At 39.9% G+C, this 18,734-nt stretch overlaps 1 long non-coding RNA gene and 1 gene segment (V, D, J or C); both read right to left on the reverse strand.

Annotated features, from left to right (window-relative positions):
• Positions 1 to 6,423: 6,423 nt before the first annotated feature.
• On the reverse strand, positions 6,424 to 8,842 carry LOC114039763. The gene is made up of 2 exons (XR_003568700.1): positions 8,641 to 8,842; positions 6,424 to 8,369 (listed from the first exon to the last, which is right to left on the reverse strand). It is a non-coding gene; the product is annotated as an uncharacterized LOC114039763 (long non-coding RNA).
• Positions 8,843 to 13,692: 4,850 nt separating this feature from the next.
• LOC114039758 lies at positions 13,693 to 18,617 on the reverse strand. The segment is given in 2 exon segments: positions 13,693 to 13,897; positions 18,175 to 18,580. Coding segments are annotated over 2 exon segments (309 nt in total).
• Positions 18,618 to 18,734: the final 117 nt, after the last annotated feature.

Raw genomic sequence — 18,734 nt, forward strand, 5'->3', positions numbered from 1 at the left:
TCTCATTAGTTTATCTTAACCATTTTCTATTTGTTTTTTTTTTTTAGTAGGGAGGGCTAAACTTGGTTTGCAGCAATCAGGGAGAAGAGGGGTGTTGGGGGAGGAGTTGAGGGAGCGTGCAAGTGTCTGCACATGCTTGTGCATGCACATATATGCATTTGTTTTGAGCCCAGGGGTAATATAATGCTCACTAAGGTCTATGTAGATTGCTCCTTTGCAGCCTAAGAGAATTTATTTTAGGCAAAAAATTATGAGTTCAATAACAATTGTTCTGAGCCCCCAGTTAGGAAAAATCCAAACATACAAAGAAATCAGGTTCTCAGCCTAAATATCTGTCTAGTTCATCCTTTCAGTACCTAAAGACATAACTCATGTGGGCCAGATGATTTTAATTCATCAAGAACAGTTAGGTTATCTCTCCCAAGTTCCTTACTCATTGTAGGTATCTGCCCCCATTAGCCATTTGTGTTCAGTTCTTTCTACTCCAAAGATCCTTCCTCTTCACAGAGAAAATTGAATCAAATTAAGAATTGAGATTCTCTGTCTTCTGTCTCTCTTCAATTATCATCATTTCATCCATCCTGAGAAGCCATCCTATCCTTTCCTTAATCTTCTTCATTTACCCAATACAGCTTCTTTCTTATTATTATTTTATTTTAAATTTAAATACTAAAGCTTAAATGAACAATAAGAAAAGAAAAAGAAACATATTAAATACTAAAAAAAAAACAGAATAAGAAAAGAAAGCATTGCCATGTGAACAGCAGAATATGAGAGGATTCAAAATATACAACAATAAATTTCCATTTCAAGAAAGCCTATATAATAAATATTATAGATTGTGTTCAGAGCTGTGCTTCTTTTCTTTGCTTCCTTGTAAGTTTTCTTTTGTTCTCTGCTGTGCACTTTTTACTTTGTTCTTTTTTTGCCCTTCTTCCCCACCCCCAAGAAGGCTACAATTAAGCAAGGAGATATTTAGATATATAGACACACACACACATACAGATAGATAGATAGATAGATAGATAGGTATAGACATAGATATACGCACACATACATATATGCAAATATACACATAAATATATATATACATACACATACATATACTTAGACATATATAATCATACTCATATATAGATATATACATTCATATGCATCTATGTAAGACCACACTATACTTGTTTGTCCTCTGTTTCTCTGAGGGTAGATAACATCTTCCTTCATAAGTCAAAGTCTTCCCATATTTTTCTAAGTCCACCAACTCATCATTTCCTACACCACGGCAATATTCCAATCTTATACTATCTAGTTATTTTAAATAGTCTAAAACAATATTGATTAATATGGCTGACATATAGTGTAGTTTCCCTATTTTTCTCCTTTGATTAAATCTATTTTAGCTTTAACTTTGTCTGAGATCATGATTATTATCCCTGCTTTTATTCTGAATAAATTCTACTCCTGATCTTTATTTTATGTTTGTGTGTATCTCTTATTTCGTATCCCTCCTGACTCCTTCACTTTGTTTCTAACTGATACCTTGCCATCCTATTACTTAACCCAACCCACTCCAAAGATTCCTCCCTTATCCTATCCCCCTACCCTTGCCCCTTACTCTCTTCTTTCTGTCTGAATTTAGAAGACTTTTATAGCTTTCCAAAGATATGTTATTCCCTCTTTATCCTATTCCCATTAATCTAGACACCTTTCTATATCATATCTTATCCTACTCCATCACCCTCTGAAAATCTTTCCCCTCTCCCTATCCCCTTAGCCTTTATTTCTTTCTAAATTTAGAAGACTCTTATACTCTTATAGAGAGATAGATATGTGTGTATATATGTATGTGTATATATGTGTGTGTATATATGTGTATGTATGTATGTATGTATGTGTTGTTCCCTCTTTAACCCATTCCCAATGAGAGTAGGGTTCCAGAACTACCAACCCTCCTCCCCCATCTACTTCCTTTGTGTCATTTCTTCCTTTCACACCTCATTTGTATAAGATAATTACTTTTTTTTTACCTTTTCCTAGATGGTATTATTTTTCAGAATCACATCTTACTCAGTTCTACTCCAGTCTTTCTTTCAAACTACCCAATTATTAATCACAATCTTAGACATACAGTTTACATTTCCTTGTATGAAAAGGAAATAGTCTGTCTTTATTGAATCCCTTGTAATTAGTTTTTAATGTTTGCCTTATATTTCTCTTGAATCTTGTAAGTCAAATTTTCTATTAAGTTCAGGTCTTTTTGCAATAAAATCCTGAAAGTCTGACAATTCATTGAATGCCAATTTTTTTTAATTCAAGATTATGCTAAACCTTGCTGGATATTATATTTTTGGCCACAATCCCAGTTCTTTTGTCTTTGATATATAGTGTTGCAAGACCTGTGGTCTTTTAGTGTCATTTCTGCTAGATCTTGTGTGATTCTAATTGTGGATCTGCCATATTTGAATTTTTTTCTTGTTCCTCATAATATTTTCTCCTTGAGCTAGGGGTTTCAGAATTTGACTATGATATTTCTGTAGGTTTTCTTCATAGGATCTCTTTCAAGTGGTGATTGGTTGATTTTTTTCCATTTCTACTTTCCCTTGTTGTTCTAATGCTTCAGGACAATTTTCTATAATGACTTCTTGTATTATTGTATCAAGATTCTTTTTTTGATCATAGCTTTCAAGTAGTCTGTTTAGTCATGTTTTCTCTTCTTGATCTGTTTTCCAGATCAGTTGTTTTTCTTATGAGATGTTTCACATTCTCTTCTATTTTTTCATTCTTTATATTTTGTTTTATTATTTCTTGGTGTCTTATAACTTTGCTGGCTTCCCCTTGCTCAATTCTAATTTTCAAGGAGTCATTTTCTTCCCTAAGATACTAGATTTCCAGGGGCAGGTAGGTGGCACAGTGGATAGAGTCAGGAGGACCAGAGTTCAAATCTGACCTCAGACAAATAACACTTACTAGCTATGTGACCCTGGGCAAGTCATGTAACCCCATTGCCTAGCCAAAAAAAAAAAAAAGATTCTAGATTTCCTTTCCAAGTTGGTTGACTTTCTTTTCATAATCTTCTTGTTTTTCTTGGATTGTTCTTTGTTTTTTAATTTTTCCTCAATCTCTCTCATTTGATTTTTAAAGTCTTTTTAAAGTTCTTCTATGAATTCTTTTTGGGCAGGTGACCATTTGACATTACTCCTTGGAGTAGGAGAAGCTTTTTTTGCTTCATCTGAAGATGAACCCCAGTCTTCTCTATTCCCATAGTAACTTTCTATAGTTGGGTTCTTTCTCCTTTGCTTGCTCATTTTTTTATTTGTAGCAGTTTATTACTGTAATTGCCTCTAGTCCTAGGGTATGTGGATGGTGCCTTTGGCCTCAGATCCTCCTTCAGTTCTCACCTCTGGCCTCAAACCAAAACCAAGAACTCTGCCCTCCTATAAGTACTCACAGCCAGCAGCATCCCTGCCCCACTGCTTCTGGACTCACCAGCATGTGCTGGTACCCTTTCTCAGCAGCATAGCTAGGTCTGGCATCCCTTACCAACAGAGGTTCCTTCAATCTTCCCCCTCTCACCTTGGCTCAGACATCCAACTCCCCACACTGCCCATAAGGTGAAAATTCCTGTGGTTGGGACCAAGGCTATCTCCCACCCAGCTAGCCCTACTGCTCACTACTAGCTGTTTCAGTGGAACTAGCTTGAAGGTGTTTACACTTCACAGGGACCAAACCTCAATCCTGGGATTATTCTTTGGATCTTCTCCAGTTGTCCCAGGAGGACCACTATCCTGCCCCAACTTTTGTTTATTTTAACTGTTCTACTTTCACCTGATATGTTATTGTGTCTTGTTTGTAGGAGGAATCTGGAGAGCTTGGAATTTTCCGACCTACTCCACCATCTTCCCAGAATCCTCTCCCCTAATATAGCTTCTTTTTAAAAAAAAACTTTTTATTATTGTCCTTAACTTTCCATATCAGCCTCACCTGATTCTAATATTAGCACTGTTGACACTTTTCTTACAGAAGTATATATACTGAGTGACCTCTTTTTCATCAACCAGTGCTTTATTTTGACTTCTGTGACCAACCTGAAGTTCTGTGGTGTTATTATGTATAAAATTCTACCTATATAAATGAAGTTGTGATAAATCAAGCCATTATTGTTGTTGTTGTTATCATTATCATTACTTTTAATTATTGTACACAGAAATTGCAAGTGCAACTTCCATCTTGCTACAAAAAAGAAATTCTTATAAGAGCCATGATTTATTGTGATTATTCTAGTTTGCATGTTAAGAGTTAATTGTTTTCTTTTAAACAAATCCACTTGTAAACTTTTATGTTTGCTTGTCAGAAGTGCAACAAGTTTTTGTTTTCTTCTATTTTCTGCTCCTCTCCCTAAGATAGTATTAGCTATTCTGTATTCTATCTTGTTCTATAAAGATCATTCCAAGTATACTTATTAGTATCCAAGCTAAGTAGACTGCCAATCTTGAGATAAGTACTACCACCAATGCTGCCAACTATATATCATCATTAGATTAATTATGAGGACTACTCATCATAAGTTTCTCCCTAGAGGGCAAGCAGTTAAGTCTAAAACTTCTGTGAGCTTTGGATTTGTGCCAAAATCAAGTTGCTTCAATGAGGCAACCATGACCAATCGTTAGCAAGGAAAAAATCCTCCATGGCTTAGATACATGTGCTCTAGACAATTAGCACTCAAAAAAAAAGATTGCCTAGTTATATATTGCCTGATCAATTTGTGCTCTTAAATCTTTAAGAACACTTAAAAAGTGTGGGCCTCACTGATGAGGACTAACATCAAAAGCAGAGTTTCTTCTCTATAAAAGCAGTAGCAAACATTACTTAAATAACATTACTGCCTAAGACCCATCCTGTTCCCCTCATGCTTATACTCGTGTAGAGAAGGCTAGCACAGTCATAAGTAATCATGAAAAGGACAGATGAAGAGAAACCTGGAAAGCTTTTTATAAACTGATGGTGACTAAACTAAGCAGAACCAGAAGAACAATTAATATAATAATTACATTAACATGATAGGCAGATAGATAGTGCTTGGCTTAGAATCAGGAAAAATCTGAGTTCAAACCCAACTTCAGACACAAACTAGCTGTGTGACCCTGGGCAAGTTATTTAACCCTTATTTGCTGCAGTTTCTCTTCTGTAAAATGGGGACACACTAAAGAAAGAAATGGCAAGCCACTCCCAGTATCTCTGCCAAGAAAACCCCATGGACAAGTCCATGGGATCACAAAGAGTCAGACACAACTGAATGACTCAATAACTACAACAACATGAAAAAGGCTGGTGCTTGACCAGAAGAAACTCTACAGGCCTGAAAGAATTATCCCTTCATCTGTAAATATCCCAGGTGGTTCTGGGAAATACTGATGCTCCTAATACCTCCTAGCTACCTGAAATCCAACTGGTTGTAATTCTTCTCTGCAATAACTTATAATATTGCAGTATAAAATTATAATAAAAACAAATATCCTTCAACAGATCTCACTACAAAGATGAGTTATGTGTATATTGGATTTTGTTTTCATCTTTTAGTGGTAAGGAAGTAATTTTTACCAAAGAACTATTCATTTAGAAAGCATTAGCTGATAAATGTTGGAGAGTGGGCAGGAGAATCTGATCACCTATCCAATCATTGGAATTAGTCCCTCAAATCTAGAACAGCATATCACACTTTTGTATTCTTCCTCTATTACCAGTCCCTGATTCCAGTGTCTGTGTATATCATTTTGCTTATCATTTGTCTATGTATATCATACTGATTTATCTAGGAAAAGGGAAGATGGTATGAATTGAAAAAAATATTTTATCAGATTTCTTGGATAATAATCTAATGTTCAAAATCAAGAGAATTAATATATATTCATAAGCCTAATAGTCAACAACCATATTAAAATATTCCAAATAATACAACAAATTCAAATTAAAACAACTCTAAAGTGTCACTTTACACATATCAAATTTGAAAAATAGATAGTAAAAGATAGAAATAGCCCATGTTGGAAGGACTATGAGAAGATAGATAGACTAATGCACTCTCATAGAGATGTGAATTGGTCCAATAATTCCCATTGAGGAAATCAAGCAAGAAAAGTTGCTTTCATCTAAGAAATCCACTGCTGGGTCTCTATTATAAGAAAGCCAATGATAGAATGCTCTCATCCATACCAAAATATTCATAGAAACCTTATTTGAGAAGTAGTAAAGAGCTAAAGACAAAGTATGTGCCTACTGAATTAGGAATGGATGAACAAATGGTAGCATATGAATGCACTAAAATATTATTGCAGCATAAGGAAAATATGAAAAATTCAGAAAACTGTGAGAAAAGTTGTATGAATTGATGCAGAATGAAGAAAGCAGACCAAAAATAAAAATATATACAATAACTACCATGTTATAAATAAAGACAGCCCTGAAAGACAACCAAATTTAGAGGGTAAACAATGGCCACACACTCATTTTCTTTCAAGAAATGGAAATTTCTCTTGGAATTTCTTTCAAGAGCAGACCAAGAAGCTTGGGCCTTATCCTGTGATAAGCAACCATTTTGAATTTGTGGGCAGAGGTTGACTGTACCTGGGTTTAATAAGGTTAGTCTGAGAGGCTGAGCAGGTTGAGCTCATCCCAGACTCTGTTCTTTTGTTTACAACTGTCTTTCTGCTCTCGGTACCCTCTTAAACCTGCCCCTAACCCTCCATCAAGGCCCTACTACAATCTTTCTTCATTAATCCAGCTTTTCCTGAGTGAACTGCCTTATGAAGGATAGCACAGCTGTCTCTTTCGCACACTACAGCTAAACAATGAGTAACTTGGGAAAACTGGGTCTTCACATTAGGACTACACAGAATGTGGGAGTCTTTGGTAGGTAAGAGAACAGGAGCCAGATGGGGCTTAGGTGCACTGGAACCACTGGGCTGCAGGGAGCAGATGTCAATGGGTGTCCCTCCTTGTGGGTCTGAGGGTGGGCTACTTGTTGCTTTCTGTAGTCCCTGGGTGAGTCTTGCACAACTTGCTGGCCTGTTGAGCTGTTCGTGGTTCTGAGCAGAAAGAGCAATAAAGGCACTTGGTGATATTAGTAAGTTTCTGAAAGCTATCCCCTCCTCCCTTGGCGTATGTCAGGGTGAAACATTTGGGGAACTCTGTGGGTCAGAACTTCCCTGAGGTCTTATAAGCCAGAAATTAGTCATGCATTGGCCTATATGGGTTGGGAGAGGGGTGCAGTTGCTGGCCCAGTATGGGGCCAGTAGTCAGGACGCTCAGCAGCATTTCAGAGTGTCCAGTCTGCTGCTTACTGGATCTGTGGCTCCAAGCAAGTCTCTTCTCCTTACTAGACCTCATCTTTAAATGGGAATTTAAGGAAATAGCCTTGAAATGGGAATGCTTAGACTTGGACCCTCTACCTCACAAAGTTATTTTAAGCAAAGCTTCCTGAGGGCAAAGCCCAATCAGTAAGTCTCCAGACCTTGAGTTCCCCAGGGGCAGAGACAAGTTCTGCTTTTTTTATACAACCCCCAGAGACCAGTTCTGCTTTTTCTATACAATCCCCAGAGCAGGGCCTAGGTTTGTTTGTCCCTCTGCCAATTGCAGGGTTAGACTCATAATGGGAGTGGAGAAGAAATCTTTAGATCAGGACAGGATTTGGGTCAGTATCCAACCTGAATGTAGACATTATTTACCCCAAGTTAAGCCAGCATTTGGTCCTCAGATCTTGACCCCAGAAAATGTGGTCACCTTCCACTCCCCTTTAGGAATGGAGTGATAGATGAGCAGGGCATGAAATGAGTACAAGGCAATAGCTAGAGTCACTGGGGATGTGGAAAGGCAGTGAAAACTGTAAGAGAAGCCTTTTTACTCCTTGAAATACACACACACACACACACATTAGCCAGACTGGTACAAAGTCTCTCATGTGGGTTAATTGGTTGCGCAAAGCAGCAGCAGTTGTGGCCTCAGTTTCAGTCCCAGACCAGAAGGTTTATGTCAGGGCCTCTGCCTTAGCCCCAATATGGTGAGGCTGGCACAGTAGTAGATGCCAGAGTCCTCCTTTTGTAACCAGTGCAGAGTCAAGGAGACTGTGTTAGCCTCATTTTTCCTGAAAATGATAACTCTACCCTTCATGCCCTTCCTGTACTCCTTGGTGCTGCCTCTCCCAGCCGTGATGCTAGCCACAAACTCCTTTGAGCCTCCAGTGCCAGAACTCCGGTGCCAAGACATGGAAAAGTCCTTAAAGCTGAGCCCTGAAGCTGTACAGGTCAGGGTCACAGATTGGCCCTCATGGATCAATTTGCCACCTGTTTCCACCAGCCGCACTTGGGCCCAGAATCCTGCAAAGAATATATAGAAGAGTAAGGTTAATCTTACTGAGTCAACTTGGAAGGAAAGTTGGGGAACCAGGACAGAGATCCTTGGGAGCTGGATGCCCAGGAGAAGAACATAGATAGCTGAAAGTAAGAAGAATCTAAGCTAAGCAATCAGACCACTAGGAAAGGAAGAATGGAGAACAATGTGGAAAAGAAATACCTGGGAAATGATAAGAAACTTAGTTCAACACAGAGATCCAGGAAGAGGGGAAGAGCACGATAAGGACATAAATACCTGGTAGAATGAAAAGGAACAATTCCAGAAGATAGGCCCTGGCAAGAGTATTGGGGGGCCCGATAAACATCCTGCCTACTCTAGAAGAGTAAGGAATAGGTTTCAGGAAGTGTGGTGAGGTCCAGGCAGCTATAACCCCAGGTTGATTATGTCTAAATGGATATGACTTCTACTCAGAGGGAGCTGTCTTTAAGAAGGCTAAAAGCAGTGGTGCCTGCCCATCCCCCACGGGGGGGCAGGGTTAGCATGAGAGGAAGAAAGAAGTGAGGCTGAGGAGACCACAGCATAAGTCTGACTGAAGGGCTTACTCCAAGCCCCAGAGGCATTTGAACAGCCTCTCACAGCTGCCATTGCAGGGCCTGGAACACCCTTCTTAAAGTTTGGAGATGTTCAGGGAAGAGGCCAGTATCCAGACATACAAAGCTCAGCACCATTGAGGAGCTAAGTCTAGAGATACTGCTTCACCTAATTTCCAGCTTTAATCATGTACCAATCAAACTCCCAAGGGGTTAATTTAGAGAACTAGACAAACTATGAATAAAAATCATCTGAAGGAAGAAAATTTTAAAAATCTCAAGGAAAATCATGAAATAAAATAGGAATAAAGGGCCTTGACAGGATCAAATTTCAGCCCATACTCAAAGGCAGAAATAAAAAAAAAAAACTACTTGGTATTAATTAACAAGCAGAAAAGTCAATCAACGAAATTGACTGGGTAAGTATAGCACATAATGAGACATGCCTCCTGATAGAGAGGTGACGGACTCAGGCACAGAAGAGGACATTTTTTGAACATCGCCAATGTGGGAATTTGTTTTGCTTAACTATGCATATTGGTTACAAGGTTGTTTGGAGTTTTTTTTCTCTTTTCCCCACCTCAATATCTGAAGAGAGGGTGAGGTGATGGGAAGGAGAGGAAATAAATATTTGTTGATTGAAAACCGTCTCTCTTTTTTGCAAGTATTTGTATTCACAATGGTTAGCACAGTGTCTGGCATGTAATGTCTTAATAAATGTTTCTTAACTTGATTGGAAAAATAAACTAAAATTCCTTTTTAAAAAAAATTTGTATTTGACAGCTGAACCTGGTATTGGTAACTGGAACCCTCTTTGAGATAGAGAGAAGTGGGATTCCAGTTCCCTGGACAAACTTTTCTGAGACCAGGACCAAGGTGGAGGGTTGGAGAGTGTTGTAGTATGGATAAGAGTAAAGGGAGTTAGACCCAAGGCAAGTCAATTCCCAGTCTGGAACTCTATTTCCAGAGGTGCGATGTGAGAGTCTTTCCCCCAGAAAAAGGGACATCCTGGAATCATGTCCCTATCCAGCACACTGGGACAGCACCCAATAGATTTGGTCTGAAGAGAATTCTAGACACTAAAGCTGTCTGCTGAGAACTACCAACTCCTGACTTAGAGAGAAACCTGGTACAAGGAACTGTACAGGACTGAAGGAGGAAGCATTATGGGAAACAAAGCCAGATACCACCTGCTGGGAGCTCTTCAGTGAGTTTTGTTTTCTCTTCTTATAACTTTAAAAAAAAAACTTTACTAAATAAATTTTGTAAACTCAAAAACTTTCTAGGGAAGTTGGTATAAACTCAACAAGTGGTACCAGGTAGTAATTTTGCAAAGAGAGATGAGAAATTCCCCAAAGTGAACTTGGTATCTCTGAGATGTCCTGACACAAAGCTTATAGAACATTTTCTCTTAACATTGAGTTTAAATCTGCCACTCTGTAACATACCTGCTTTGCTGCTTGTTCTACCCTCTAGCATCAAACAGAACAAATCCAACCCCCCTTCCACTTCAAATACTTCCTTCAAATAATTGGAAATGCAATTGTGTCTCTTCTAAGTCTTTTCTTCATCAGACTACATATCCCCTAGTTTCTTCAAATGATGTTCATTTGGTATGATCTCTAGTTCTCGTCAACCTCTTGGGGACATCCTTTCTAAAATATTCTGTCCAGAAATAACACAATACTTTAGATGTGATCTGACCATGGCAGAATATATCGATTTCATTACCTCTTTCCTTGTGGAAATTATTCCTCTCTTAATGCTGCAAAGGGCCTCATTAGCTTTGGTGGTGGTCATGTCACACTATTGAATCACATTGAGCTTTGGTCCTCTGAAACCACTAGACTTTTTACACTTATCTCTCCCATCTCATATTTGGACGGTTTATTGCTTTTAATTCATGTCCAGAACTTTTGCATGTCCTATAAAATTTATTTTATATTTCTCTCATTCTAATCTATTGAGATCTTTTGGGGATCCTATAATCCAAGGTGCTAATTATCTCTCCCAGTTTTGTGTGTGATATGCCTATTTCCTAAGAATGGCATCTATGCTTTCCAAGTAATTCTTAAAAATTTTGAACGGCCCAGAGCCAAACACAAACTGATTCCATAATAATCACTCTTTGGGTTAGACCATTCAACTAGGTTGAATTCCAGGTTATTGCATTTCTCTTCCTCTTAAACACAAGGTTAATATGAGAGACTTGAACAAATGCATGCTTCTCTTCTAACTGTTTTGTGTGGGGTTTTTATACATTTATAAATGTTCATTCTGTCTCCCTCATTTAATTATAAACTCTTTAAGGACTCAGATTGTTTCTCCTTTGTCTTTGTATCTTCAGTGATTAGCACAAGGTCTGGCATATAGTAGATGCTTAATAATTGCTTGTTGATTGACTGATACATGGAACTCTGTTCTATTTGTAGCAAGGAGTTATTGGTCATGAAATCCCACTAATATGTTACCTGTTAGCCTTCTGCTTGACTTTTTACTGTATTCATTCTCATCATCCTAAATTCTCAGACAATCTAGGAGTATGTTTGGGTATTTCTTCATTAATCACTAAATTGTGGCATATCTCTCATTAATTAATTAAGTTACATGCCTCATTTTATTCAACATTATTTATTTAATAAACTGGAAAAAACTCTTCCCCCTATAAGCAGCTGCTCTCATCTTCTAGGATTAAATAAATATTAAAGTTACTGGCTATATAATTTTTTAACACAGTAAGTAATGATAACTCAAAGATATAAATGACTATTTAAAATATTTTAGCTTCAAGAAAGATCATAGTCAAAGTTACCTTTGACCATCACTGTAACTGCAAATGACTTCTCCATACCTCTGGAAACACAATTCCATCATTCAATTTACTCAAGATACCAAACAACATCTCTTAACAAGAATTGTCTTCATTCTCTTTACAAGGTAAAGGTTTAAATGGTTCCATCAGAAAATGCCTCTTCATCCTCTTTTTCTCTGTTTTCTCCAGCATCTTTCTAGCCGTAACTGGAAGACAGCCTCTTCAGCTTCTTTCAGGCCATCACTCTTAACAGTTTAGGTTTTCTCATCCTCTTTCTCTCTGTCCTCTGTGCAGTTTTCTCCAAACAATCTCCATTAACTCTCTTTTCTCAATTTCCCAAAATCTGCCAGCCCCAAGTGTCAAGTCCTATACATTGCATTTGGCTCTTAAAATTATAGTAACTAACAGTAACTACAGCTTCTATAAGAGAGACTTTTGAAATGAGATTCATATTGTTAACAAAGTAAACTGGCTAAACCAACTTGAGCCCTCCACCCCAATCACAATGAGAAGAAAGACATTTTTTGTCCACTCTGAGTTAACCTGTCATAATGTTTTGCATGCTGTCTGAGTGAACTCAAAATGCTCCCCTCTGTGTCAGCAATCACAAGGCTGGACGAAGCTGTCCAGGATCATTCTTCTGTTATGACTGATAAGGACCAGACACCTTGAACCAGACACTATCTTGATTAACTGACACTTTCCTTATCTTGATGTTTTATGGACACTATCCTGTTATGACATTCCTGTTTTATGACATGGCTGACAGATGTGGAAACTACAGTTTTGGCTGACACAGGCATCCTGAATCAAGAAGGGAGGGAGAAGGAAACACTTCCTTGCTCTAAGGATATAAAACCTCCTTCAATTGGCCTTTCTTTAACTCATTTTTTAATGAATGTCTGTGCATATCTATATGCATGTTCACCCACTTTGAGAGAAATAAACATGCTCATGTAGCCTAATTTTGTTTGGCTTTCTTAGAATGAACTCTGTAAGGTTGACAACAACCACCCTTCATATTAGACCTGTTCTTCTCAGGCTTCTCCTATTTCTTTGTAATCCGGGAAACGTGAATCTCAATCCCACTCTTCCCATAGAAGATACAACATCAGTGGCCACTTTTTCCAGTACTAGACATACCTTCACCAAAGTGAGAAGGAAAAGGAATGATTCTTTCTCCTCACTAACCCTTCTAGACTCTCCTCCTTATACCATCACTCAAAAACATCTCCTTTGAAGTTCACTTCAACAAGATTTATCACCCTAAACAGATCCTAGTGACTATTCTTAACCCGTTCCCAGGTCTTTCTTTTTTTCTCAAGTTCAGTACCTAGCTCACAGTCTTACTCTCCACCACAATCCTTGTCTTTATTCTTGGGGACCTCAATTGACATGATAACAAAAAGATTTACCTGACCATAAATAAAGCTATTCAAAAAGGATGTGCATTGAGGACACTCCTTGCTGATTCTGGTGAATGAAGCTCCCTGACTAAGCAACTCGTGGTGGTCAATCAACAAAGAACGTGACTGAAGCTCTATGTGGATGGCTGTTTTGTATCCAGATGATCAGGAAGTGATTTTACTAGCCTGAGAGTTTATTCCCTCTAGCCAATTAAGTTTCAAGGATGACTCAATGCCTTTTAAGGAAAAACCTGCATGGAAACAGGGGTGAGGCTATTGCTCCTACCATACCCATTCACAGACTAGCTCTTGTCAGTACACCCAGCTTCCCTTGTACCTTAGCAGTCCCCATGACCAGGCTTTCATGAGCATGAGGTTGCTACCTGGTACATGCTCCAAAATAAGCCTCAGTTAGGAAGGTAGGAAGAGGAGTAGTTGTTGCTACAATCCAAGGGACAGGAACCTAGGTGATGTTGCTTGTTAATGCCCAATCCCCACTCTCTACCTCCCCCCCACAACACACAAATCCAGAGGAGAGTAGACAGGGCCCTTCCATTTTTATTTTAGAATAGGAATCTGGGGAACAGATCACAGGGGACACAGACCCAGGATTGGCTACTCTGTAGCTGGGGCGGGGGGGGGCAGAATAAATGCAACTTAAGTCACTGGGATCATTCTGGGATTTCCAAGGGTGATGTTGAGGACAAAGTGTTGACTCCCGAGACTTCATTCCAAGGATTTTTCTGGAAAAGCAAAAGTCAGAAGACAATGGTTAGGAAATCAGAAGCCAAAATTATCCACCTGCCCTTTAGGTCAGTCAGCCTGTCCAACATAAATAAGTCTCAAAAGAGAAGACCATGGGAACAGAGGGAAACTGAAGGGATAAAAAATACAAGAGCAAAATGGAAAATAAGAGATGGCCAGAGGAATGGAAGGTGGGGGTGGGAAGAGTCAGTGGAAACTGAAGAATTTTAATAGAACAGAGAAGAGTCAGAGCGGACAGAAAAGAAAGCAAAGAAGAGAAGGGGCTAAAAGCAATACCAGGGGATGGAGGATATGTTTTTGGAACACAAGGGAGAACAGGACAGAAGAAGGCTGTGGGAGCATAGAAGAGTCCAAAACAAAGGTTTGGAGTATTTTTTTTTTTTTGTAATTTTTATTTTGAACTGAAGAAATAAAACAAGCATTTCTGTAACAAGATGGAATGGGGTGGAGGGAAGAGGATTGCACATGGAACTACAGATATATTATGTACAACTTGTTATGGAGGTTCTTAACATTTTTGTGTCATGGACCCATTTGACGATTTGGTGAAACCTATGGACCCCTTGTCAGAACAGTATTTTTAAATGCATAAAATAAAATACATAGGATTACAAAAGAAATAACTTATCCTGAAATATCAAAATATTTTAAAAATAAGTGCATGTACCTTCTAAAATTTATCCACAGACCAACAAAGGGAGAGAGAAGAAGAGAAGCATAAGGGAACAGATAGAAGAGAAGGATTAAGGGGATCAAAAGAGAGGTCCAACTGTAGGAGAGGAAAGGGTGAGATTGAACAATCACCTCAGAAGATCAAAGCAATTGTTGTGAACAGGAAATTAATGAGCAAAATCTTCATAAACAGTAGTCTCAGGCTCAGCACACTGAGGAGTAATTTATTCCTCTGCTTGGATTCTGCTTTAAGAGGCAAAGGTAAGGATCAAGGTCAGGGACAGGGACATCGAGCCAAAATACCACCACCATATTGACCACCACTTCTACTTCAACCCTTTTGGAAATAGTCAAGCCCAAGAGCCCTAGGACTAGCAGCGCCACCCCCCCCCAGACCATTAACCTTGCTTTCAGTCCTGCCCCTAATACCATCATTTAAGGGACTAATCTCTATGGAGATGGGGACTACTGCCTTTCACCCCATGTACTGACCAGGTGCCAGCAATAGTTGATAAGCTCAAGGGCTCCAGGAGTGGTAGTACCTCCCAGACCACTGGCCCTGCTTCTAGCCTACCCACTGCAGCCATCATCTAGGAAAATGACGCCTATGGAGAAGGGACCAGCCATCACATCTCCAGGGCAGGTAAGCCAACCTAGCTGAAGCAGTGGGGCATCCTGCGGGAGAGACAGGAGGCAGCATATCCCAGCTAATTTGGACCACTGCCACTACCTCAACCATTACCTCCAACTATTGACCAACTGATCCGAGTGTGCTGCAGCCCTTGGTTCCTTAGCAGCCGCAGCTACTGAAGTCTCAGAAAAGAAAGTTCTTGACACCAGAGTCTTTATTGCCAAATGGTCCAGGAGCAGAAACAGATATGGGTTTATCAGGAGAAACAACATTAGAGATGCATTACCATCTGTTCTACCACTGTTCCTTGAGTACCGAGGTGCCTAGTCATCTGATTTGCAGCTGAAACCTCCCATATGTGTGTCTCATCCTATTAGAATGTGAATTCCTTGAGAGCAGAGACTCTTTCCATTTTTCTACTTGTAGTCCCAGTGCTTTGCCCATAGTAAGACGAAAGCTTTTTTCATGAATTCATGCGTTCTCTGGGACTACAAAAAGTGACAGAAACATTATTCCTATCTGCTTCCTCATTAATCATCCTAGCTAATGAAGAGTCAGTGATAGGCTTTCACAGACTAAGCAAAGCAAACCTTTGTTGTTGGCTGCCTTTAGAAAATGTAAAATCACACATTGAGATCTCAGACACACTTTGCCCTAGCATATTACATGCTCTGAGTATTATATTCTTATATACCCTTAGTCCTAGGTTATCAAACATACTGAACTCTGGTTTTTACCAAATCTGAACTATGGAAATCATGTCCTAAGAACAACATTATCTCCCACACTCCGTCTTGGAATGACATCTACTCCTACCACCAGGTTATCATACACATTTTGCCCTGGAACTTTAGAAACACTATGTACCCTGAGTTCTGGACTGTCATACAATCTAAAATTTGGGTTGTTACACTTTCTCAATCCTTGGCTATCATAGACCCTTGGATTGTTCATTCATTCATTAAACTAAAATTTCCTAAACTTTAATTTAAGAACTACACTAGGCAATAGGGGAGATAAAATGTTTAGCTTAGCTATAGTCCCTCCCTTTAGAGAGTTTCTCATCTTGAAGGGAATCTAAGACATAAACAGGACATTAATGAGCACAATCTTCATAACAGTAGTCTCAGGCTCAGCACACTGAGGAGTTACTTATTCCTCTACTTGGATTCTGCTTCAATAATTTATTTTATAATTAGATAAGTTCACAGGGAGAAGGTCAGTACCAAACAAGAGTATCAAGCAAGAGTTATGCCAAGTGGCATTTGAGCAGGACTTAAAAGGATAAGGAAGAATTCAACAAGACAAGAGAAAGATAGCAAGGGATTATTAGTCCCATAGGGAACAACTTGAGAAAATACAAAGAAGTGGACAGGCATGTGGTATGTTTAGTAGGCCATGGGTGGACCAGTTTGGCTAGAGCATAGTGTACATGAAGAAGATCAGAATGAGATAGAGGTGGTATCAGATGGAGGGCCTTGAACACCAGATGAAAAAAAGGAGTTTGAATATTATCTTGGAGCAAATAGCCACTGAAGATTTTTGAGTGAAGAAGTGACAGACTAGGGGTAGAAAAGACTATCTGGGTGATTGTATTGAAGTAGAAGAGAAGATAGAGGCGGGAAATCCTATTCGAATATCACAGTGGTCTTGGAGGGTAGTAATGAGGACCTGTACTAACATGATAACAGTGAGAATAAAGGGATAAGGACAATGTTAGAAAGAAGGAGGAATAGAAAGATAGTGTGGCATGGGGATAAAAATTATTCAAGCTACAATAAAAGAATTTTAGCAGTTAAGAGGAGGGGAGAGATGGGATGGAAGCTGGAAGGACAATAAAGGTAAAGAGGGTGGGAAAGATTCAAACTTGTTTATAGGTAGAAGGAAGGAACCGATATTGAAGGAGACCTTGAAGATATGTGAAAGGGGAGGATGACCCATGGAGCATGGTCCTGGAGGAGGCAGGAAGAAACAATACCATGGGCACAGGCAACCTACATTTGCTGCTTTTCTTCATTGAAGTTTAGCATTCCAGAACTAGAAGGAGAGAAGAGAAAAGGTGGGGATCACCTATGATGAAGACTTATAGTCCAGGAATGGGAGAGGGTCAAGGAACCAAAGGATTCTAGGGCAGGAGCCAGGGAAACATCAAGGGATCATTTGGTCCAGACTAGGTATAGAGAGAGATAAGTGAAGCCAGAGCAGCTAAGAAAACCAATGAGAATAGGAATGTGCTACTCCCTATCCTGAGCCCTGGGCTGACATGTTCCCTGAATTTTGGACCTTCACACAGTCTGAAGGTCTGGGCCATCACACCCTCAGTCCTTGAACCACTACTCACACTGAGTCCTGATGCACACACTCAGAGCCTAGGCTGTTTGTACAATCTTCTGTGTCCTGGGCCATGGCCATGAAGAGCCCTGGGTTATCACATTATCACAATGGGAGACATAGAGGCTATCAGGCTGGGTTGAATAGTCTCACTTCTGATCAAGTTGTTCAGGATTAACTTCATTATTTCTACCCTTTTGCCTTTTACCTTTAACCCACCTGTGAACTCCTGATCAGGGCAGGATGGTTCCAGCTTCACAGAGTCTGAAGGCAGAATGCTATCATCAGCCATAGTCTTGGGGTCCAGTGAGCCCAGGACTTCCCACTACAGTCTACAACACTCTTCATTAGCCAGGCTTTTCACATCATCTATGCTAGGAACCCCATCTCTAACTTATGGATTCCCCTCTCTCAGTAAGGAAACGCTACTCTGGAATGAAACTTTGTATCCAAGAACTCCTTGGCCCAGGCCAGGACCACAAGCCAGGGAGCCCCTCCTCACTCTACAATATTCCTCCCTACTCCCTGCTTCTATCCCTTAGTGATCCAGAAAACACTTCAAAAGCACAAGATGCCCCTTCTTAGTACCACCCCTCATGCCCAGGCAGGGGCTGTGCATACCTGGCTGGTAGGACACAAGGGTCTTTTTCCCAAGGTGCTGCACTGAGCAGGTTACTGAGTCATTCTCACCAACCCTGCCAAACCGGATGGCACTGTAGGTGCCATGGGCTGTGGAAGCAACAGTGAGGGCCTGGGCTGAGACTGAGGCTCTAGTGGAGACCAGGGACACATGGAGTTCCTTGGGATAGAAGTCACTGACCAAGCAGGCCACAGCATCCTGATTCCTCACCAGGAACACACTGGGTGACAGAGGGGCTCGAGGTACGGCAATCAAACCATGGATTCCTGTCATTCATCTGGCCCCTACAAAGTACCCTGCCAGCCAGCAACACAAACTCATTTGTGGGAAGGCATACATGTCACCAAATAACTGTGAAAAACAAACCTCACCCACTTCCTGGGCCCTCTCAGTCCTGGCCTGGCCCCTTGTGTGAGGCAAAAACTCATGAGACCAAACAATTATGACAACCAGAATGCAGCCCTTGCCTCAGCCCAAATTTTATGTCCCCAGCTCACATGCCGGGGACCCGGACCACAGCTCCTTTTCTTCTTCCTAATTC

This window comes from Vombatus ursinus, unplaced genomic scaffold (assembly GCF_900497805.2).
Source record: "Vombatus ursinus unplaced genomic scaffold, bare-nosed wombat genome assembly UNPS02012319.1, whole genome shotgun sequence".
Classification (NCBI taxonomy): Eukaryota; Metazoa; Chordata; class Mammalia; order Diprotodontia; family Vombatidae; genus Vombatus; species Vombatus ursinus.